Consider the following 23,657-nt stretch of genomic DNA (forward strand, 5'->3'; position numbering starts at 1 on the left):
TCAACAGAAGTGGGGCTTAAACCCAGATAACCACTCACCAAAGGCCATGGTGCCAAAGGATGAATTAGAGCTGGCCCAGCAAAGTTTAGAGGGAGCAGAGCAGGCAAAGAGGAAAAAGTGGGGAAGGACCTGGAATGGAAGAGAGCTTGGCACAAATAAGGGAATGAAAATGTAGGGCTGATGAGGTTACAGAAGTGGGCCAGGGCAAATCATGGCAGTCCTTACAAGCTACAGTTAGGATTAAGATTTTTGTCTTTATCCTAAGAACAATCAGAAGACACTGAAAGATGATCCTACCTGCTGAATAGAGAATCACTTGAAGGAAATTCAAAAATCTTAGTATTGATTTTTTTTTTTTTACAGTTGAGGCCCCTAAGATCTGCTAGCTTCTTCAGTACATTACACTCAAGCTTCTTCATAATCTGTGATTATGATGGAGAAATATTTGTAGAGTTGGCCTCCTGCAAGTGAGAACTACTTCAAGTAGGTGGGCATGTATTTGAAAGGAATGTATAGCATACGTGAGCCGTAGGCTATGCTGGGCTCTTTGGAGGGAATAGGAAGGTTGAGAATTCCAGGTCTTCCATCAGTCTAGTCTTCATCTGGGTCTGTTTTGGGGCAGCCTTAAATGGAGAAATGCAGTCAGGGCCACAGCTCAGCATTAAAACTTTAGTTGTAAAGAGTAAGATCAAGCAGCTTTGCCTAATACTTTAAAACAACTTTACTTAGATATAATTTACATGCTGCAAAACTCACCTAAGTGTACAATGAATTTTAGTAAATTTACAGCACAATCATCACCACGACCCACTTTGGGAACTTTCCCATCACACTGAAAAGATCATCCAATTAGTTAGCAGCCAGTAGAGGCTTATTCCCACCCCGGGTCTAATTAGTGTATTTTATTGAAGGAGACGACTTTACAGGGCCCAGATACTCTTAAAAGGAAGCCGAGACTGGACTCCCAATTAATACGGAAAATATATGTATGTTTCATCAGTGCGCCAAGTTATGTCCAGACTGGATCTGTATGCAAAGAATTCCTTCACTCATCCACTACGTGAAGCTTATTATCTAGATGAGACAAAAGCACTAAGCCTGCGCATCTATACATGACATGCATGCATCTGTGTAGGAGGTGAGCACACACCATGTGCCAGGACGGGATGAGTAATGTGTATCCAACACTGAGGACTGGTCCGTACCGTGTGCGCCTGCGCAACTTCACGAGCGCCTAGAAACCGGTAACTGAAACCCCCTGCTCGAGAACTGTCGGCTCAGCTGTTGGCGCCCCGCCGTTTCGGACCTGAGCGCCCACCCGTGACACCCAGCGAGCCGAGGCCTGGTAAGTAATCCCCCACCCCTTGCTCACCCTACTCAGAGCTCACGAGGAACACCGAGATAATCAGGTCGCGCGCCCCGGCCTCCAGGGAAGCCGCTCTCTCCCTTAGCCACGCCCCTCATTTTACTAGGCCGCGTCTCCTAGGTCGGTGAAGGGCCTAGTCCCGCCCCTCCGAGCTAACGCCAGCAGCCACGTATCACGTTCTACGCGTCTGGAGCCTGAAAGCGGAAGTTACGCTAGAGACTCGCGAGCGGAGCGCCGGACCTGAAAGGATATAGGCCGCAAGAGGAAAAGGGGCGGGCAGACGGCATTGGAAGGCGCCGGAAGTGGTCGTGTTGAGGAGGGGTGGGAGAGGGGTGGGCCAGGCAGTTCACTTGGCTGTTGCTGGGCGCTTCGGTAAGGCGTACTTTCGCTTCTTTCCGAAAGCCTGGCCCAGTGTCTCCGCCTCAGCCAACATGGATTTCAGGGAAATTCTCCTGATAGCCTCCAAAGGACAGGGTGTCAACAACGTGCCGGTAAGTACCAGCCGGGCGCTACTGTAGGGATTAGGGAATCTTCAAGTTTGGAATTTGTGGCCCGTGGAACTTCCAGGCATCCGCCTGTCCTCTCCGGGAGAGGGAAGACCTGGACTCCTTATTTCCTTTTCTCGGGTATGCACTCCTGGGGACTCCGGGTGAAAAGGGGCTTGGAGTGCGAGATGGTAGCCTTCCGGAGAGTGAAGTTCGCTGGCTTAGTCACCCCTGCAACTTGGGCTTTGCAGTTCGGGTATTATAGAGTTGCGTGAAGGTTGGTGAGTGAAACCGTGCCTGGTACATGGTGGAATCTTTCACTAGTAGTTTCTGGCTTCGGCGTAAACGTCAGCACAGAGGTTGGGAAAGAAGCATGTATGTTAGGGAGTTTCAGGGGTTTTAGGGACTACAGCTTTTTGGCTGATTTCCCGCCGAAGATGGGATTAAACATTGTGGGATTTCTCGAAGAAGTTTTCTGACGTGTGGCCCCACCCACCCAGCCAACGAGATGATAAAATTATAACCTCCCAAAGGGTTAATAATACCTTTTCTATTGGGAAGAGAAGTTGAGCGGATTCCACGAAGTCCCTGGCCAACAGAATGGGTGAGCTAGTTTCACCTTCCGTTTACTTGTGGCCTTCCAGATTTGTCTTTGTTTGAAATCTAGGTCCCATTTGCTCGGTAATATTTGCCAGTTCGCTAATGTTCGCAGAGCGGTGTAAGACTTTTAAAATCTACATGCTGAAGTCATGGAGAGTGCCTGGTTTGCGGGGTTGTAGCTGTTTTGCATAAACTAATCATTTCTGGATCCTCAGATGGTACCCACAGCACAGCTGTAAACCGACAAATTGCATTGTGATACCTGCGGTTTGAGCACTGAGGTGTAGAGCTCAAACAGCTCTCCGTTAAAGTCAATTCAACTGGAATTTATTGAGCTCTCACTATGCGTTCTGCATTTCTTAGATTTTTGTGTATTTGCAGTGGTTTTGTTTTGTTTTGTTTGTTTTTCCCACTCCTGTACTTTTCTTGTCTTCTGAGGCTGGCCCATTTTTTTTACCCTTTTGAAAATGTTAATCTGAAGATAGTAAAATAACTGATAAATAAAACTAATATCTGTTAGTATAATAATTATTAAATTGCTCTATGTTCATCTCCCATCCCAAATACTCTGAATAATCATTACCCTAAATCATGAGTCATAAGATCTGCAGGTGGAAGTTATAGGCTTAAACCTTTGAAACTTTGAACAACAGAATTCACTTTCTACAAATACTGTAAATTTCCTAGACAAGTCAATATTGGAGCTGGTAACCATTCATCTTTGCATAGTTAGATCCATATTTTGGATCTTCCTGAATTTCAGTGGAGGTCAAAGAATAGATAATACTAGCTTTGATGTCCAGTAATATTCTTTAGAAGGATCAGAACCAAGTTAGTCATCTCTTATGCTAAAAACCAATAGCTGCTGGGAGAAAAGCAGGTATTCCTAGGGCAGAAGGTTTCAAAATCTGTGTATATTTCAGAATATGTACATTATCAACAGATCTGTGATTGAAATAACAAAGATTGGAAGCACAAAAGACAGATAAACTGGTGAGGTCATTTAAAATTTAATAGAGGAATGTAGGCATATATTTTATGAAAACATGCTTTCCCCAGCCTACCCTCGAACCCCCACAAAAAGTAATAGGCCTAGAAGTTTGATTTAGTTACCATTATAATCCTTATCTTTTTACATCAGATGCAGTATATCACAAAAGGAACTGTTGAGGAACAGAGCAAGATAGTAGTTAAATTTAATCCATGATTTTGCTTTCACTTGGTTCATCTAATTATTCTAAGTTACTTTATGAGCTCAAAGTAAAGCCTCTGAAAGCACAGCATCAATTGTGAAATGTATATTGTACAGTATAATAGATTATTGCAAAGCAGGTATCTTAACCATCATCCAAGTAAAGAAACATTTCAAGTCACACACACACACACACACACACACACACACCCATGTTTGACACAAGCTTTATTGATTGATTGATTGATGGTCTGAGAACCACAGAGGCTTTGCAGTAATTGACAGGTATAACTCCTTCCCTCTCTAGTGCTTGGTTCTTATTTTCCCTTTAGTCCTCTTCTTCCCCACCTTCCATTTGGATCTTATCAGAGCTGATGTTCAGATTTCAGTCTTCAGAGTTTCTATGTCAGACCTTTGCTATAGAAAGGGCATAGGGTGACTAGCACTGATTAGCTCCAAGGGAGGCTAACGTATAAAACACCTGGATGGCCACTTTGAACTCTTTCCAGGGTGTCATTTTTTAGAGGTATCTATTGTATCTGGTTTGAGAGGCAATGAACATTTCTGTAATGCAACCTCTTTCTTCCCTGTTTTTTTTTTTCTCTAGGAAAAGTAGTTAACCTTTATAATGTTTTAGTTAAAACAAAGAAAGTATTGCATCATGCCTAGCAATATTAGGCATGCTATCATTTCCCAGTGGAAAACTGAATTTAAAAAACAGCTGATCAAAGTGATGTAACCAGTTATTGTCTTAAGCTGTGTTTAAGTTTAAAGGAGAAAAATTATTTTTGATAATCATGACTTAAATTTTTTCTCCCTGGTTCTTCTAGGAAAAATAAAGGTTCTTGTTTTAATAGAATAATAGAGCTTGGAATATGGATTCTTGTAGGTTGCAGGTAACTATAATTGATGGCTTGTAGTGCATGAGACAAGTTATTTGGTCTTTCTTACAGCTGTACTCTGAAAATCATCCCAGACAAGATAACTGTAGTTCTGGTGTGATCCTCAAACCAAAGAGTAAAGAAGAAGCCTTCATGTAAGGGTTTGGAGGGTGATAGCCCCTTGAGGATAAGAATATTGGTACTGAGGGATGCCTGGGTGGCACAGTCGTTTTAAGTGTCTGACTCTTGATTTCAGCTGAAGTCGTGATCTCAGGGTCCTGGGACTGAGCCTTGAATCAGGCTTTGTGCTAGGGGTAGAGCCTACTTAAGATTCTCTTTCTCTCTCTCCCCCTCCCCACCAAAAAAGAATATAGGTACTGAAAAAGGAGCTTAGGGACTTGAACTGAGGTGGCAAATTCAGATGTCTTCAGGGCCAGGTAGGTAATGTAAGTTTGTGAAGTAGTCTGGATATAAAATGATATGGGCCAAGCTCTGTGTATTCAAAAGAAGCCTACCGTATGTTATAGTAGTTGTATTTCCTTTTATTTCTTTTAAGATTTTCTTTATTTATTTGAGAGAGAAAGCATGAGAAAGAGAGAGAGCACGAGCCGGAGGAGGGGCAGAGGGAGAAGCAGGCTCCCCACTGAGCAGGGAGCCTGATCCGAAGATGGCTCGATTCCAATCATGATCTGAACCAAAGGTAGACACTTATCCAGCTGAGCCACCCAGGTGCCCCTGTTTCCTTTTAAAGAACAGTGTGGGCCAACAAAGTTGTTTCTGTGGACAGTCACTTTACAACTTTTGGTCTGTAATCAATTATAATGGGATTGCTCCCCATGCTTGCATCTGAAGATGACTTTGCCAGTGCCTGAAGTAGTTTTGGATTGCTAGCCTAGAGCAGTACTTCTTAACCAGTGTTTTAGGGAGAAGGTCTTTAGAAAATCTAACCCCCACAGAGATTCTGTTATCTCTCTTACCTATGAGAATCTCCTTCTGAACAATAGTGATAACAAGTTAATATTTATAATGCTTACTTGGTGCCATGCGCTATTCTAAGCACTGTGTTTATTAATTAATTTAATCACTATAATGACCATATAAGGAAGGTTGTTTTACAGATGAGGAAACTGAGGCCCAGAGAGATGAAGAAACTTGCCTAAAGTCACACAGCTAATAAGCGACAGGGCTACTAATGGCAGAGCAGGGAATTTGCTTATGGCTCCAGAGTTCTTGCTCTTAATCATGATCCTGTGTTAAATGAAGAGTATATTGGATGTGAGGAAGATTGTCATCTATAAAGCCTAAACCCATCCAGCTTCCTACCCTCAACTCCAGCCTAATATAGCTTTAGGCAATAACTCTTGGTTTTTTTATGGCAATTCTCCTCAAGTCTGATGAGAGAGAAATTTAAAGGGCAAACCAACAGAATTTGGAAACTGGTGGGTAGAGAGAGATTTACAGTCTGTTTGGGAGAGTGCCAGCATGGTTAACAGAAATAGTCTGAGGGTGAGGGAAGATAAGATTAGAAAATTAAGTGGTAGACCTGTTTGAGGTCATGGCACCATCCAAGAGGCAGATGGAGATTAAAGAGGGGGCATTTAAGATTGTGGTTAGAGCTGAAATGATGAAAGTGTTGGATTATGTTAGAAGTGAGACATGTTGTAGTGGGAATACTTTTGGACCTGAAACAAGGAGACCTAGATTCTAATTCACACTCTGTTGCAAACTGTGTGACAACCAGTAAATACACAGTTGTGCTTTTGGGGCCACTTCTTTTTTTTTTTTTTAAAGATTATTTATTTATTTATTTGACAGAGATCACAAGTAGGCAGAGAGGCAGGAAGAGCGGGGTGGGGGCGGGGAAGCAGGCTCAATCCCAGGACCCCGAGATCATGACCTGAGCCAAAGACAGAGGCCCTAACCCACTGAGCCACCCAGGCACCCCTTTGGGGCCACTTCTAACATAGAGGTTGGACTAGAGGCTCTGAGGTACCTATCTGATACTACATTTTATAATCAGGTATATTTTTATAGACACAGGAATAGTAAATTTTACATTTGATCCTATAGCAATCCTGAATAACATGCTTGTTTTATTTTTACCCTCTTAACCACCCAGCTAAGCAAGCCTAATGCAAACCGTTAATTTTCCGGACCTGACTATGAGTTTTGAGAACATGTCAGAAATTGTGTAGTGATTATTAAACTCAAGGATGTACTCTTTGAATATTCCTGACTCCTAATTCTAACCAATAATAAATCTCTGGTATATGTAAAGCCATCAGGAAATTTGTGTTTCCTACTATTACAACTATATGTTATCTCCTGAGTATAGAACAACTTTCAAGAAGGGATTGACTATTGATTCCAGCATAACGTATTTGGTTAACACAGGTTTCCAGACAGAAAACTCCTTATTTTCTTAATCTGACCATGGCAGTATAATTTCAATGCAAGGAACACATATGTCTTAAAGTGAGTTAATGTTTTTTAGGTCTGTTGGCTTCAGAATTACAAATCTTGGCAAAATCTCTCAGACTGTATTTAAATGGCATAGGCTTCACTGCTGTGGATCATTCATTGGGGTCCAGCAGAATGACTGAGTTGGCTTGCAGTGTAATAAAATGGATACACTTAGGATAAAAGAAACTCTTGTCCAGCTGCTTTTCATGAAGCTCAAACAATGAAGCAGCCTGGTGCCTTGAATCTGATTCAGAATTGGTGGGTGCATCTTGATGTGCTGCTGCTAGAGCTAAATGTGACCATCTGATGCAGGAAAAAGTGCCAAATAGATCTGCTTTATTAAATAGAATAGAATATAATCCCAGCCTGAGGCTTTTTAAAACATGGTTCTCTACTGGGCTACCCCTGTAGGGCTAGGAGATTATCTAATATATTTTATTACAACAAATCTTAAATCTTTTGACACCAGAGTCTCCCATTTTGAAAGGTCTGGCTAGCTCAATGTTAGGAAGATCTATAGTGATATACCCAAGAGAAATGGTACTCACACAGAAAAAACTGTACATATGTGTTCATGACAGCAATATTCACAATAGCCAAGATGGAAATACAAATACCCATCAACTTGTGGTGGATAAAATGTGGTATATCAGCACAGTGAAATATTCAGCCATAAAAAGAAGTACTTTTGCATGTTACAACATGAACCTGGAGAACATTGTACTAAGTGAAAATACCAAAATACAAAAGGCCCCTATATCAGTCAGGCTGTCCAGAGAAACAGAATCAATAGGATTTATTTTAGGAAATTGGTTCATGTAATTATGGGGGCTGGCAAGTCTGAAATTTGTAGGGCAAATACCTTCTTCTCTGAGACATCAGTTTCTGCTCTGAAGGCCTTCAACTGATTGGATGCGTACCACCCACATTATGGAGGGTAAACTGCTTTACCTAAAGTTACCTGATTGCAAATGTTAACCATCCCTGCAGAATACCTTCATAGCAACACCTAGATTAGTGTTGGACTAAATAACCGGGCACTGTAGCCTAGCCAAGTTGACACATATAATTGACCATGGAAGCCATATAGTGTATGATTTTATTTTTTTCCTTTCAGTTTTTATTTGAGCAAAAAAAAAATTATGAGAAGTCAACACTGACAATAGTAAAATTACATTATCACCATTTAAATTTAAATTTACTTAGGTATTACTCAAATAATTGTCATTTTAACGTTCTAGGTATAAAATAAAAATAAAGTTTTAGATATATTCTGTTTTTACTCCAAAAGAATTAAAATGATATCCTTACTGAAACATTTAATGGTCATAGAAACTAATCATTTCTTAATTTTAGTTAAGGCAGAGAAATAATTACAATTTCTCAGTTCAGGGATGTTAAGAACCAACTTACAGAGCATTCTCGCAAAGATACTTTCTTGGCCTTTGGAAGGCATCTATTTTCAAACTTAATAGTAGAGTCAAGTGAAAATTAACAATAAGGGTTTTCAAAATTGAAAAATCTTACATATGTTGTATAAGTACTCATATATATAACTATTCGTCTATGGCCTATAAAGTTTACCTTATATTGTGATACATATCACTGTATAATGGTACACCGGGTACATGATTTCATTTATATGAAATGTCCAGAATTGGCAAAGGAAAGTAGGTTAGTGGTTGCCAGAAAGTAGGTGAGTGGTTGCCAGGGACAAAGGGGCAAAAGGAAGTGGGGAATGACTGCTAAAAGGTGAGATTTCTTTTTTGGGATAATGTCTTGAATCCAGTAGTGGTAATGATTGTTCAACTCTCTGATCATACTAAAAACCAATGAACTGTACACATTAAGTGGGCAGATTTTATGGTATGTGAGTTATATCTCAATACAACTGTTAAGAAAATCACCTGTGAAGACCCAGCCCCCCCCTTTTTAACCCCAGATTTCTAGGTTTTGACCTAAACTTTGCCTAAGAGAATATTTTAAAGAGAATATTTCAGTATTTACCTGGTATTGGCTTTTGAGTACATCAAGCTACAAAGGATGTAAGAAGCTATTCATTATGATTCAGCTCATGTCAGTGAATAAGATTAAACCTCATCAAGTTAGGACCTTGCCCTTCTTGTTTCCTAGCAGACCCATGAAATAAGACTTTTTATAGATTCATTGAATTCCTTCTACATCACAGGACAGGACAAAAAGTACTGCAAAATTATTGGGTTAAATATAAAGCCAGCTTAATAAGTACCCTAGAGGATTAGGGGTGTTAGAACAAAAAAGCTGAATTTAAAATTGGCAGTGTGAATGGATGGAAATAGGATGGAAATAGGTGGATACTTTTTGGAATTCTTTTCTGAGTGAATCTGAGATCCTGAACACCCCCCTCCTTTGGCTTTCCTGTATTTTTAAGTTCCTTTTTGGTGTTTCCCGAAGTGCAGTGCATATAGCTCTGGCTGTACAGTGATTTTAGATGATACATAAATGCTTTTAGTTCTCATAGTTTTTATATATATATATATACATATATATATACACATCTATATGTGTATATTTATATATATGTGTGTGTGTATATATATACATACATATATAAAAAATGGTTGTGTTTTAGTATGACTTGGAAAAATGTGGCCTTTCAAACCAATCATTTCATGGATATTATTGTTTGAAGTAAAACTATAATAATGTCATGGTGTTAGGTCTCTTAAAATTAGTAAAAATATAGGTGGCATACTAAAAGGGCAAAAATTATTGAAGATGTTATGCAAATGACTGAAGCTTAGTCAACTGTGCCCCCATTGATACTGTTGTTTTCTCTCTGGGTGCTTGTATTTAGTCGTGAGTAGCTTTTCAGCTAGTCCTGTCCCATTACCTATCTTTTGAAATCCCAGATTAGGAAGAAAGATTTCTATCCTGAAATCAAATTAGGAAGTGCTCATTGCTGTAACAGCAAGATAATGAACCAATGCTGTTTAAGGTAACAGTACATGTATATTGATATTTTGTGGGAGAAACCTTGTATAAGCTTTGATTTGGCAGGTGAATCTATGGACCAAGTAATTGCAGACACAAGTATCCATCTTTCATCTTACAAATCTACCTAATGGGATAGGGTGAAGTGAGTGTATGTGTCTCCTTATGAGTCTATATTATGTCTTATGCAATTTAAATCATATTCATGATGGCTCATCCATTAGAAAAAGGTGAACTTCTTGTAGATAAGGCCTATGTTTGAGGTTCTTGTAAATCAGGGCAATTTTATATGGCTAGTTAGGTAAAGCAGTATTCTTTCTCTAAGTGTTCCTTTCCCTCTCCTTTTCCCTTTAAATATGGCGCCCCAATCCACAATGGAAAGGGCCTACTATTGAATTTACAAACATAGGGACTTATTACTGGATTTTACTGTGACTCAGCCAAAGTGAGGAATCTGGATGGAGGAAAGGAATCTGGATGCTCTCGGGATTTCGGTCAGGGGATGTGTCAGGTTGCAGCATCACTATCATGCAGGATTTTCAGGTTGGATTAGGGCCTGCTTCCGTGGCCAGCTTTGTTGGTGACTAATGTAGCTGGAACTTCCAGCCTGTTTCAGGATGCCTTATATTTGCCAGCCACATAGTAAGCATGGATCCTTTGGGTTTCCTCTAGGAATTTCATACACATTTTGGGAATCCGTTTTTTGGTTCTTAAGTAGCTCAATTTGTGTTCAGAGGTTAGTGTTTCCTTTTTAACTAGGAGAACAACAGGTGCGGTAGATAAGAATGTCATCTAACTAATAAGGGAGGGCATTTAAAAACTTATTTCCTACCCATATATTTAATGTGCAGTGGTCCTAGAGCTGAATCATCCTAATCTGAGTTATTCTGTTTTCTGTATTCTGAGTTATTCCTCTAATGATAGACACTCATAAAATGGAAATATTTTTCCTATCATAGTTCAGATTAACACACCTATAGTGTTAGTCATTTCCCAATGTCGTTACATAAAAATCAAAGCACAGAGAAATACCATATGTGCCAGGATAATGTTAGTACTTTTTGGGTGATGTAGAAACCTGTCTAAATGGTTTATGTGGCATATTAATATTTAATGAACATAAGAGCTACGGTTAAAGGTTATAAGAGAATTGGGCACTTCTTGCTGCTTAGATTTCTTTGAAATACTTTTTAGCCGTGGTTTGCCATCTGCTTTGCCTAGGGTCAAAGTAAAATCTCAGTGTTTGATGTTATAAACAGAATAACTTATGTAGCTGTGTCTCTACTAGAAAACAACCTGGAATAAGGTACTCAGGAGAGAAAATTTATGAGTAGTTTTTTCTGTTTGCTTGAAAAGTTAGACTTTGAAAGGCTTAGTTCTAAGGAAGGTTGATTTTTTTTTTTTTTTTAAGATTTTACTCATTTATTTGACAGAGAGAGATCACAAGTAGGCAGAGAGTCAGGCAGAGAGAGAGGGGGAAGCAGGCTCCCTACCAAGCAGAGAGCCTGATGCGGGGCTTACTCCCAGGACTCTGAGACCATGACCCGAGCTGAAGGCAGCAGCCTAATCCACTGAGCCACCCAGGCACCCCGATTTTTTTTTTTTTAATCAGAATTTTAAAACAACCCAGGGGTGCCTGGGTGGCTCAGTTGGTTAAGCATCTGCTTTTGGCTCAGGCCGCCATCCCAGGGTCCTGGGATAGAGCCACCCCTCTACTTCTCCCCCCCACTCCTTGCTCCTGCCTCCTTGCTCAGTTGGGAGTCTGCTTCACTCTCTCTCCCTCTGCCCCTCCCCACCTTGTCCTTTGTGCGAGCTCGCGTGCTTTCTCTCTCTCTCTCCCTCTCTCAAATAAGTAAAATCTTTAAAAAAATTTTCTTTAAACAGTCTGTTCTAGGGGGGCCTGGGTGGCTCAGTGGGTTAAAGCCTCCCCTTCAGCTCAGGTCATGATCCCAGGGTCCTGGGATTGAGCCCCGCATCGGGCTTTCTGCTCAGCGGGGAGCCTGCTTCCCTTCCTCTCTCTGCCTGCCTTTCTGCCTACTTGTGATCTCTGTCAAATAAATAAATAAAATCTGGAGGAAAAAAAAAACCAGTCTGTTCTAAGTGGTGATTTCTTTTCAAAAGTTCCCCAGTCCAAGTACCTTTTTGGGAAAATAACCCAAAAATGGTATTTCTCTGAATTGTTCACTTATGCATTATTTAGGATGTTACAAAGAAATTCTGTGCCTAAAACCTGTCATGCATAATTCTATTCAGACCAAAATTTTATAGTTAAGCTTTCATGTGGGTTATATGATCTCTTAATTATTCAGAATCAGTTTTTCTGATTTTGTTTGGCATGGTGCCTTACACCTAATAGCAAATACATTTTTAAAAAGTTGAATTGATTGTAACTTTCTCTCCTTTTCTTTTTAGAAAAGGTATAGTTTGGCAGTGGGGCCTCCCAAAAAAGACCCGAAAGTTAAGGGTGTCCAGTCTGCAGCCGTTCAGGCTTTTCTCAGAAGAAAAGAAGAGGAGCTCAGGCAAAAAGGTATGTGTCTGTAATCTTATTCTCAATTTTAAAGTCTTCCACCTTCACAACTAGCTTGTACTTAACTAGTGGATGCTTGTTATAACATAATAGGCTAACGGATTTGTGCATGTGTCTAAATCAGCTGTATTTAGAGGATTACATATGTTATTTCCTCTGAAGAGCTTTTGGGGTAGTGACCATATCTTCCACTTGGCCGTAGTAGGTCCCAATAGGAATTCCACTCTTGGACCTTCATTTTGAATCTGCTTCTACGTATTTTGTTTTTTAATTTTTGTTATTATTATCAAGAATGTTATCTTAAAAGGTTAAAATAGGGACAGTTTTTGAAGACCAGTAAACTCAAGCAGTAGTTTTATGTCAGACAAATGACAAGGAAACTGATTTAATACATGTAGGTATTCATTTATTCATAATTAATAATGACTGTGAAATGGGTCCTACTGTTTCTTTAACTTGGTATATTTTTGGTACGAATTACTTTCTATATTTAAAACTAAAAGCCCAGTCTCTCACCTGCTTTGTCATATTGAAAGACCCATATGTGACCTACTCGTTATGTAAAGATGACTCAACAGATACTTGTTCAAAGGACTTCCTCATTTCATTCCTAGATGTCTTCAAACTGTAACTTGAATCTTGCTTGTATTTTGGTCCCCTACTGATTTCAGATGAAATGCTTGAGACCTCCAGACCTTGAAATACTTTGTTCTTGTTTTGTCTCTTTTAGCTTTAGAGGAGAAAAGGAGAAAAGAAGAACTAGTGAAAAAGCGAATTGAGCTAAAACATGACAAGAAAGCAAGAGCTATGGCCAAAAGGACAAAGGATAATTTCCATGGTTACAACGGGATTCCCGTTGAGGAAAAATCAAAGAAGAGGCAGGCAGTGGAGCGCCACACTAGCCAGGGAACAGAACAAGAGTATGAGATGGAAGAAGATGATGAATTCTTAGAATACAATCAAGCAGAGTCAGAGCAGGAGTATGAGGAAGAGCAAGAACCTCCCAAAGTTGAAAGCAAACCAAAGGTCCCCCTTAAAAGTGCCCCACCGCTCATGAACTTCACTGATCTACTCAGGCTGGCTGAGAAAAAGCAGTACGAACCAGTGGAGATCAAGGCAGTGAAGAAAACAGAAGAGCGGCCTATGACTGCAGAAGAACTTAGGGAGCGAGAATTCCTTGAAAGAAAGCAAAGGAAAAGGAGACCTGAGACAGATGCAAGACTACCTCCAACCAAAAAGGCACCCTCTCACAAAGAAAGTGTGGGCACAAAACTTAGCAAGCATCCTTCTTCCAGGGGTACTCCCCTTCCTCATGCTGAGAAGAAATCCAGACCCAGCACAGCCATTGAGAAACACTTAGGTGTGTCTTCATCCAAATCCATGCCAGGAGAGAGGACCAAAGCAGGATCTGTCAATTGTTCTCAACCCTTACTTCATGAGAGCCATGACAGACCTGTCTTCAATGGGGCTGGAAAGCCCCACTCCAGTACCTATTCACCAAGTGTCCCAAAGACTTCTGCTAAAGGGACTCAGAAACCTGCTACTGAGCACAAAGCCAAAAAATCTCCTCCCCATCCTAGCCATTCCAGGCCTGGACTCATGGTTACCCCACACAATAAAGCTAAGAGTCCAGGTACCAAGCATCCGGGCAACAGCTCTAGCTCAGCTTCTGGACGGCCTGGGACAGGGACTGCTCGGCCTACAGTTAGTTCTGGCCCCGTGCCCAGGCGCCAGAATGGCAGCTCCAGCTCAGGACCTGAGCGATCGGTCAGTGGGACCAAGAGGCCAGCCAGTGACTTAAGTCTCTCCGGACGGACACTCAGTGGTACAGGTGGCCCTGGGCACCCTGCAGGTAGCTCAAGTGGCCCTGGGCGACCCACCAGTGGCTCAGGTGGTTCTGGGAGAGCTATAGGCAGCTCTGGTGGCTCTGGACGACCTATGCGCAGTCCACATGACCTTCGACGACCAGTGAGTGGCTCTGGCCCCCCTGGGCGGCCAATCAGTGGCCCTGGGCAGCCAGTCAGTGGTGCTGTGCGACCGGTCAGTGGTCCTGGGCGGCCAGTCAGTGGCCCTGGGCGGCCAGTCAGTGGTCCTGGCCAGTCAGTAAGTGGCTCAGTTCTGGCTGGACGGACTGTTAGTAGTTCAGGGCCCGGAAGACCAGTGAGCAGCTTGGGACCTGGGCGACCAGTTGGTAGCTCCAGTCTCCCCCTAAAGCCCAAGTGCACTGTTGTCTCAGAAACAATTTCTTCCAAGAATATAATTAGCCGATCCAGCAATGGACAGATGAACGGAATGAGGCCTTCCTTATCTGGCTACAGATCTGCTCAAGGTAAAATTGTCCCTTACCCTAAGAATATTTATTTGTTACCAGGAAATTGGAAAGAATACTTTGTTTTAGATAACCAGAGGCCTTGTGAACCCTTCCACGTACTCTTGAGTTGATAAAATCCTTATGTTGTGTAAGAGTCCCTTGAGTGATCATAACTTGGAAAGGGCTTCAGAAAGAGTTATCTAGGACCCTCTGTGTTCACCCCTGTAACATCTCCAAGTGCAATAAACTTGGCTCTGTGATTTGTAGGACAGGGTGAGTGTATATGCCTTATGTGGTTCAGTGAGTTAATTCAGCTTTACCTTTTCACGAGGACTAGAGAGACTCTTCTTCAAAAGCTGGAGCATATTTGTACAGTTGAAGCCTTTTGGTGCATTGTTTATTCACCAGACACATGTTAAGTACCCACCATCTACCAGGAACTGTTTCTGATTGCCCTTGTGTTTCTGCTTTTCTTCATGGTGATAAGCATTTGTTAAAGTACTTGTTGGGTGCCATGGAGAATATAAAAAGAAACAAAACACGAGATTCCATGCTTTAAACTTCTTAATTCATCTAGAACCTTGGTTCTCAACCAAGGATGATTCTGATGCCCAGTGAACATTTGGCAGTTCTGGAGACATTTTTGTCTGACACAGCTGGGGGTAGGGATGCTCCTGGCATCTTTGAGATAGAGGCCAGAGATGCTGCTGTTACCCTACAATGCACAGTACAGTCTCCTCACAACAAAAAATTATCTGGCCCCAAATGTCAGCAGTGCAGAGGTTGAGAAGGAAACCCTGCGCTGAGGAGACAGGCCATGCATATTAACAATAACTCGAGAACAACAGGAGGAGGAACTCTATAATCAAGGACTAGAAAGCAGTTGTTCCCAGATGGTAGTGCACTGATCAGTGTCTGTCTTCTGCAAAGCTTTAATCAGTCTTCTGGCAAAATGACAAAATAAGGATAATGTAGTGAGTTTTTTTAAAGTTAGCCTTATTCATTTTGAACAATTTATCCATAATTCTGGGAATCTTTCATACCTTGTTGAACTTCTAAAAAAATGTACGTAAGTTATGGTGATCGTAGATGGTAGGTTGTTAGCTTTGAATGTCTTTTCTTGGTAAAATAAAAGTTAATGATCCTGTAAGCTATTTTTATTTATTTATTTTTAATTTTACCAGTTTTTAAAATCCAGAAGGAAGGGAATTGCTAGGCTAGAAAATGTAACAGATGCTTCCAGTAAGCCATTTATAAACAACGTGAAGCAGCAGGGATGATGTAGTAATGACTCCCTGCTACCGCCCAGCACGCTGACTCTGGTTTTTGAGGATACTGTCTTAATGAGTTCTCAGAATCTCAGTTTATGTAGAACTTTGTTGGGACTACTTTCAGTTTTAATACTCACCTAAATAATGGCTTTTCTCTTCTTAGTTCCTCAAAGACCTCCCTTCCCTAGTGGTTACAAAAGGCAGCGAGAATATGAAGAGGAGGAAGATGATGATGAATATGACTCGGAAATGGAAGATTTTATTGAAGATGAAGGAGAACCTCAGGAAGAAATATCCAAGCACATTCGAGAGATCTTTGGCTATGACCGAAAAAAGTAAGACTAAAGAAGATTTAGATAAATGATACACTTATTTTGAATGACTCATGCTGTGAAGTCAAAGCAAACAATAGTAGTAGAGGCATTGAACACAATTCTTTATTAGGAATCATTGGATGATTCTTTAGATTTACTCTTTTGGCATTTAATATTTAAGAATTAAGTCAGAAATTTTTGTGTAGTTGCATGCCAAGAATACCTTTTCTTTTTTTAAAAGATTTTATTTATTTATTTGAGAGAGAGAGAGATCACAAGTAGGGAGAGAGGGGGGAAGCAGGCTCTCTGCTCAGCAGAGAGCCCGATGAGGGGCTCGATCCCAGGACCCTGAGATCATGACCTGAGCCGAAGGTAGAGGCTTAACCCACTGAGCCACCCAGGTGCCCCCCAAAAATAACTTTTTAAACTCTTTATAGGATGTATATTTAATGAGAGTGAAGCAGTTTAGTGTTGGAGCACTAGATTGGCTTTTAACTCAGCCATCCATAGAGCTATGTTGAAAGCTGGTCTGATCTGACATCTGCTTTTCATTTGATGTAAAAAGCTATGCTGCTCAAAAGTGTGGTCCCTGGACAGCGGTCAGTATGGGACCTGAGCACCCGACACTTGGTTTCAGCTCAGGTGGTGATCCTAGGGTCATGAGATTGAGCCCCAAGTTAACCTCTGAGCTTGTGTGGAGTCCGTTTGAGACGCTCTCTCTGCCTCTCCCTCTGCTCACTCTGTCTCTCTTTTCTTCCTCAAATAAATAAATTAAAAATGACATCTAGAAGGATTAAATGTAGTATGTGTGTAAAACAGAAGGGACTTATCTCAGTGCCTATCGGTCGACATTTGCCATCTCCTTTAAAGCCATCAAATATGAGAAGTTAGAAGGCAATCCTAAGAAAAGGTGTTTAAAAAAAAGATATTTTAAATAAATAAATGAGATATTTAGGGAACCTAGGTGGCTCAGTCTGTTAAGTGTCTGCCTTCAGCTCAGGTCATGGGTCCTGGGATTGATTCTTGCATCGGGCTTCCTGCTCGGCAGACATCCTGCTTCTCTCTCTCCCTTTGCTGCTCTCCCTGCTTGTGCTCTCCCTCTCTCTGTGTCAAATAAAAAAAAAAATCTCTGTGTCAAAAAAAAAAAAAAGGTATTTAGTAGTAAAAAGAACTGGAAGAAAAATCAGATTTAAATATCTAATATTAATAATGTCATTAGCTAGTTACATATTCTTGATCAAGCCACTATTCTGCCTGCTTCAGTGCCTGTTCTTTTTTTTTTTTTTAAGATATTTATTTATTTAACAGAGAGCACAAAAGCAGGGGGAGTGGTAGGGGGAGGGAGACACAGGCTTTCCACTGAGCAGGGAGCCCAATGCAGGGCTCAGTCGCAGGAACCTGGAATCATGACCTGAGCCGAAGGCAGATGCTCAACTGACAAGAGCCACCCAGGCGCTCCTTCAGTCTCTGTTCTAAAGTCCTTCCCTTTCTCATGAAGCTCAAATGAGATTAATATGTATATAATGATTTCATGGATATTGTACTTTCAGAATTTTAATATAAACTATCCTGTAACTAGAGGTGAAAGAGGTGAACATCGTTGGATTGGTATCTTCATCAACATGAAATTCAGGAATAGTTGCTTTCAGAAACTCCCCTCAACCCATCCTCTACCCACCTCACTCCTTGACAAGCAAGAAAGAGTGATTCTCTGTGTGTTTCTGTTTTAGTTATAAAGATACTGATTTTTTAAACCAGGACGTTTTTTTTTGTTTTTTTTTTTAATTTATTTATTTGACAGAGAGAGATCACAAGTAGGCAGAGAGGCAGGCAGAGAGAGAGGAGGAAGCAGGCTCCCCGCTGAGCAGAGAGCCCGATGCGGGGCTCGATCCCAGGACCCCGAGATCATGACCGGAGCCAAAGGCAGAGGCTTAACCCACTGAGCCACCCAGGCGCCCCTAAACCAGGACGTTTAAAATCAGTTCCTTTTAAAAACTGGGAAGTTGGACTTTTTTAATGACATTGATTTCCTCTTACCAGATACAAAGATGAAAGCGATTATGCCTTACGTTACATGGAGAGTAGTTGGAAAGAACAGCAGAAGGAAGAAGCAAAGAGGTAAGCACAAAACTTAACACATTTGTGCAGAAATGTTCTGAACATTCCTTTCTGTTTCCTGCTTCAGTTGCATGCACCATTGGGAGCAGCAGCTTTGGGCCACACAGTTCTGAATTACAATCCTGCTTACTTGCTATGGGGCTTTAGACAAATTCCTTAGCGTTTCCGAATCTGTTGTCTTGTTTGTAAAGTGAGAATTTACTGTTTTTACTTACTGAGATACTATATTAAAATAATGTGTACCAAGTTGCCTAGTGCATTGCCTCACCCATATAGGCACGCAGTAAGTGCTGGAAGCCTCCTCTCATCCCATTACAATGTGTTGTTGTTTGTTTTTTTGTTTTTTTTTTAAAAAGATTTATTTGACAGAGATCACAAGCAGGCAGAGAGGCAGGCAGAGAGAGAGAGGGGGAAGCAGGCTCCCTGCTGAGCAGAGCGCCGATGTGGGGCTCAATCCCAGGACCCTGAGATCATGATCTGAGCTGAAGGCAGAGGCTTAACCCACTGAGCCATCCAGGCGCCCCCCCCCTTTTTTTTAAAGATTTCATTTATTTATTTGAGAGCAAGAGAGAGCGGGAGCAGAGGCAGAGGGGGAAATAGACTCCCCACTGAGCAGGAGCCTGATGCCATGCTCGCTCCCAGGACCCCGGGATCATGACCTGAGCCAAAGGCAGACGCCCCTCTTTCCCCATCTTTAATTCCCTTTCTATATCAGACACATCTCAATCTTGCTAACCTATACCACTGCTGGCATTAGGGACCTGAGAAGGGATATGAATGGAGGAAGGGGATAAAAATAGAATGTTATTTTATTTATTGACTAAATTTTCTTATTTTTAAAAGCTGTTAATCATAAGTAATTTATATCTTACTACTTTATTGGGAACATTAAGATATTTTGTGTTGAGGTTTTATTTGAGGTCTTTTTTCTACTGTAAGTGAAGTCAGTGGCAGAGGCTCCTAGTAAAAAATATACCTGCTGATTTGTTTTCAGTGGTAAAGCTTTGAGGCATTTTTAATGCATCAGCACGTTCCATGTGAGCTCTGTTTAAATTTTGCTTTTAATTTTTAAAGAGTGTTAATTTCATGTATATTGACAAATATTTTTTTTTTGACAGTTTAAGACTAGGTATGCAGGAGGACTTAGAGGAAATGAGACGTGAAGAAGAAGAAATGAAGCGTCGAAAGGCCAAGAAGCTGAAGAAGCGTTAGCTGCTGCTTGTATTTATTTTTGTGAAATTCTGGACACTCTGTTGCAAGGAGGTCCTGCCTTCAGAATGAAGAATCCCCTTTATGATTTTAGATTTATACTTGGGTACTCAAGGAGAAGGAATGCATACTGTCATTTGCAGGCTGTCATTGGAGCATAAAGTATTTTCAGATACTTTCCAGGGTTAAATCTGTAATGCAGATGATAGAATGCCCAGTTGAGTGCTCTTAGGAAGTTAACTGTTCACAGGTGCCAGCCTTGATCCTGATGAGCTATGCACTCTAAGGTGGGGCCACTCACCAGCCAGCCAATCTTAACATTGTTCCTTTGCTACTTCGAAAAGGAAAAAGGATTGCCTCGTGACTTCATAATTCTACTGATGTGTGAGTAGGGCACTGCCCGGCTCCCAATTCACTTTGTCTTTCAATGAGGAACCTGGCCCCTTCCATGAATGTTGCCAGCAATAAAGTGACCTGTCCTAATCTATATGTTTGGATTGAGAACTTGAAAATGTAGAGTAGGCTTTATAATTATCATATGGATATCATCTCTGTGACTTTGAAGTAAAAAGTAGAATAAATTATATTGTATTCTGCATTATTCGTGGATTGGATGCTGAGCATTCTTATTCACTAATTTAGGTGATAAAGCAATTAAAAATTTTTTTCAAATTAAAATACAAGTTACGCCATTTAGTTTAAAAATACATGTTTCCAAGTTTTCCTTTCAGATTTACTGTTATGTTGGCTTTAGTATAAAATAGACAAGGTCACTGTGCTGATTGATTTTTATCTACAAAATTCACTTTTATATTGAAGAAAAATGCTTATTTTATTCAAACATTAGATTTGGAAGAGTAATAGTTTAAAAACTGAGGAAGTGACATGTGAGACTCCCCTTTCCTCTCTTCCTTCATTATAAAAATATTTTGGAAAAAGGTACCCCTGTACCTCTTGATATAATGACTGCATTTTATCTTAAATTCTTTAGCAATTAATGGCAAAAACCAAAAACTAAATTCATGTGTATCAAGAGCACCACCTTCTCTTTTGCCCGTATTGCACTTTTATTTCTAACTATGCACTGTGAAGAGATGTTTTTTCCAGGTAGGAAAGGATGTTCCCTGTTACTGGTGTTTCACTGGGCTGTGGAACTTTCTTCATTCTCACTTTTTTCAAGTCATATTTATAGACTTGATATCTCTTAAGCCTCAAATCCTGGCAATTCCAATCAGGCTGACGTAGATTCTGGCTGGAGAGAAGCCAAGTCTCAAGGAAAGTCAACAACGGAAAATTAGATAGGATGCTAGAGAGTATTTGTCCTAGGTTCTAAATGTGGACGGTTGGGGGCAGTGGGACATAAGCTTGTAAAACAGTTCCAGGTTGCTTTCATGTATTCCTTTTTATCCATAAAGCTTTCTTTATTCAAGTTTGGTAGTAGAGATGACTGTTGTTAGCCTCCCTTAACAGGACAGCCATGTGACCCAGGCCCTTAAGACTCTCATTTTGAATTGAGTTTCAAATTTCAAAAGTTTAAGGATTTAACTTTGAAGCTGAATCCTGTGAAAGATGTATTCATCACTAGGAATAACACCCTTTCTAACATCCACACAGAACTGTTACACTGGCAGAAAATCCTATCAGCTGCCTCTCACCCATTTCAAATACCTTCAGTGAAACTGATTTAAAGGTAGTGTGCTGTTCCATGTAATGAAACAGGTTTGGAACATTATTTCCTTTGCTGTCACTCTTGTGCTTCCCCCCTGCCCCCCCCTTCAAAAGTTTTTTTCTTGGATGTATTTTTTCAATATGCAGACTTTGAAAATCTATTACAATCAAGTGCTTATCATAGCCGAAAGATTTCTCGTGGCTTAAAGTTTACTAGCACTTTACTCAATATGCAGTTATTTGTACTTAAAGGCACCACTGTGCTAGATAATAAAAGTTCCAGACCTTGAAAAGTCAGGTTGTGTCCTTATGTGTGTATCACTTTTGAATGCATTTCTTCTACGGATGTTATTCTTCTTCAGCATCAGCATTATAAAAGGGCACTTCTGTAGCTCAATTAAAAAGAAAGTCCTGAGAAAGTCTTTTAAATTAGTCTTGGCCTTGTTTCCAAATCCTGTCTTCCATTTTGTTCTGCAGTTCCTGACCTTTCAAAAAGCCCACAAATCTATGAAGAAACTGGAATAAGCTGTTATTTTATCAAGGTTTACAAATTAAGTGCTTGGTTTTTAATGTATTCTCTACCATTTTGGTTTTCAGATTTTATTCAATATCTGAAGATGTGCCTTTTATTGGGTAATGTTAATTCACGAATGTAGTAATGTTATTTCACGATTGTAATGTTACATGATCATGGGTGTGGCATTCTCTACAGATGATGTGAAAGGAAAGTAGTTTTCATAAAACTCATATGGCTCTGATTGCACAGTCCCACTTGCTTTTGATGCTGCTACGTCAAAGCAAGGGGCACTTTCTTTTCGAGCTACTTTCAGAACTTGTCTTTGTATTTTCTCTAAACTGTAAATGCAGTTATGTCCACTTGGAGGCCAGGGTACCACATGTCACAGACAGCCTTACATGTGTGCCAGGAGAGGGTTCAAAGACTGTTAACAAAAAAGAAAGTATATGGGAACTCGAAATTTCATTTTTTTAATGTTACCCCAAGATTTTCTCCAAGAAATTACTGTTTTGTATTTTGTAACTTAAAAGCAGCTATTAGTACATTTCTGAGATATAGCACGAGACCAAAACATGTTTGGAAAGAGAATAAATATATGAAGAGAGACTGGTTGGTTTATTTTCAATGTGCTGAATATATTAGACTACTATTTATTTTGTGAGTGGATGTGATAAAATATTCAGGTGTTCAGTGTATGCTTAAGAGTGAGATATAGATTTCTTTGGAGTTATTAAATCCATCATGTCTTTTACATAATGGACAAATCAAGTTTTAAAAAAGAAAACATTTACCTAGCTTAGCTTGTTTTCTGGTGCTGTTGACCTGCAAGAGAATCTACTTTTGCATATACAGGTGAAAGTTTTGCAATTTATGTATAAAAGAAATTGTAGGCATTAAAAATATTTTATTGATATTTTCACTGGTTTGCCTTTATTTACCAAAACTCAGATATTCCTTCTCCCATCGCCCTGAACATTTTCCCAGCTAGAACCCCCAGTTGGCTCATCAGACTTAAGATGGGATTTGCCTCCTTACACACACATCATTCTTCCTGACACATTCATGTCCTCTCACAACTGACACCTCTCCCCACCCCCACCAGCTTAAGAGAGCTGGTCTGCTACCAGATACCCAAGTTAGGAGAATTGTTTGGAGGTATACTCAGGAAACTGGAGGGAAGAAGAACTGGGTATATAGTTCTTGTCAAGAAAATGAGCAGGCTCTGATCCCTTATAATAGAAAGAGCCTGAAATAACTTGAGATGAGTCCCTGAGATGAGTCTTTTGGAATATATAGGAGGGAAATGGGCACAGCTGTGCAGCCAGAGAATGCAGGCACTTAACTGGATGAGATGCAGAGTCTTGGTCACATAAGAGGTATAAGAAATGCTACTATCCTAGAGTCAGGATTATACAATGTTGCTTACGGCTTTTGAGTTCAATTTTCTTAACATAAAAAATAAGGGCAATCCATTCAGTGCCCAGGGCCACTTAAAGAGAGTTTTTAGCAAACATGAACCAAATAGTCATCGACAAAATGTTACCTACATAACCAAAAGATCTACTTTGGTGGTAACGTTGCCCTTTTGAACAATGGAACTATCAGTCACCCCATGTAGCTCAGGATGGGAAAAGTTCCATACAGTTTGCTTCAAAAGTACTTGCCCTCATTAGGTTCTTCCCCTGCCCCGCCCCCCAACTCCCCTCAAGGTCAGAAAATCCTGAACCACCTCTAGAGGGCTTACAAAGAATTAGGGCTCAAG

General features: G+C 40.5%; 1 protein-coding gene across 1 annotated transcript; it reads left to right on the top strand.

The window, feature by feature from the left end:
- The first annotated feature begins 1,583 nt into the window (after positions 1 to 1,583).
- Positions 1,584 to 22,808, top strand: SPTY2D1 (SPT2 chromatin protein domain containing 1). The gene is made up of 6 exons (XM_080815287.1): positions 1,584 to 1,857; positions 12,373 to 12,487; positions 13,218 to 14,816; positions 16,233 to 16,404; positions 18,424 to 18,501; positions 19,620 to 22,808. Exons 1-6 carry the CDS (start codon positions 1,798 to 1,800, stop codon positions 19,711 to 19,713), a joined length of 2,118 nt encoding a protein of 705 aa, XP_080671413.1. The 5' UTR covers positions 1,584 to 1,797; the 3' UTR covers positions 19,714 to 22,808.
- The last annotated feature ends 849 nt before the right edge of the window (positions 22,809 to 23,657 follow it).

This window comes from Martes martes, assembly GCF_963455335.1.
Source record: "Martes martes genome assembly, chromosome: 10".
Taxonomy (NCBI): Eukaryota; Metazoa; Chordata; class Mammalia; order Carnivora; family Mustelidae; genus Martes; species Martes martes.

Coding starts and splice junctions, on each gene's coding strand:
- SPTY2D1 (XM_080815287.1), top strand. CDS start 1,798: ATGGATTTCAGGGAAATTCTCCTGATAGCCTCCAAAGGACAGGGTGTC. Junction 1,858..12,372: donor AGGGTGTCAACAACGTGCCG/GTAAGTACCAGC, acceptor TTTTCTTTTTAG/AAAAGGTATAGTTTGGCAGT. Junction 12,488..13,217: donor AGAGGAGCTCAGGCAAAAAG/GTATGTGTCTGT, acceptor TGTCTCTTTTAG/CTTTAGAGGAGAAAAGGAGA.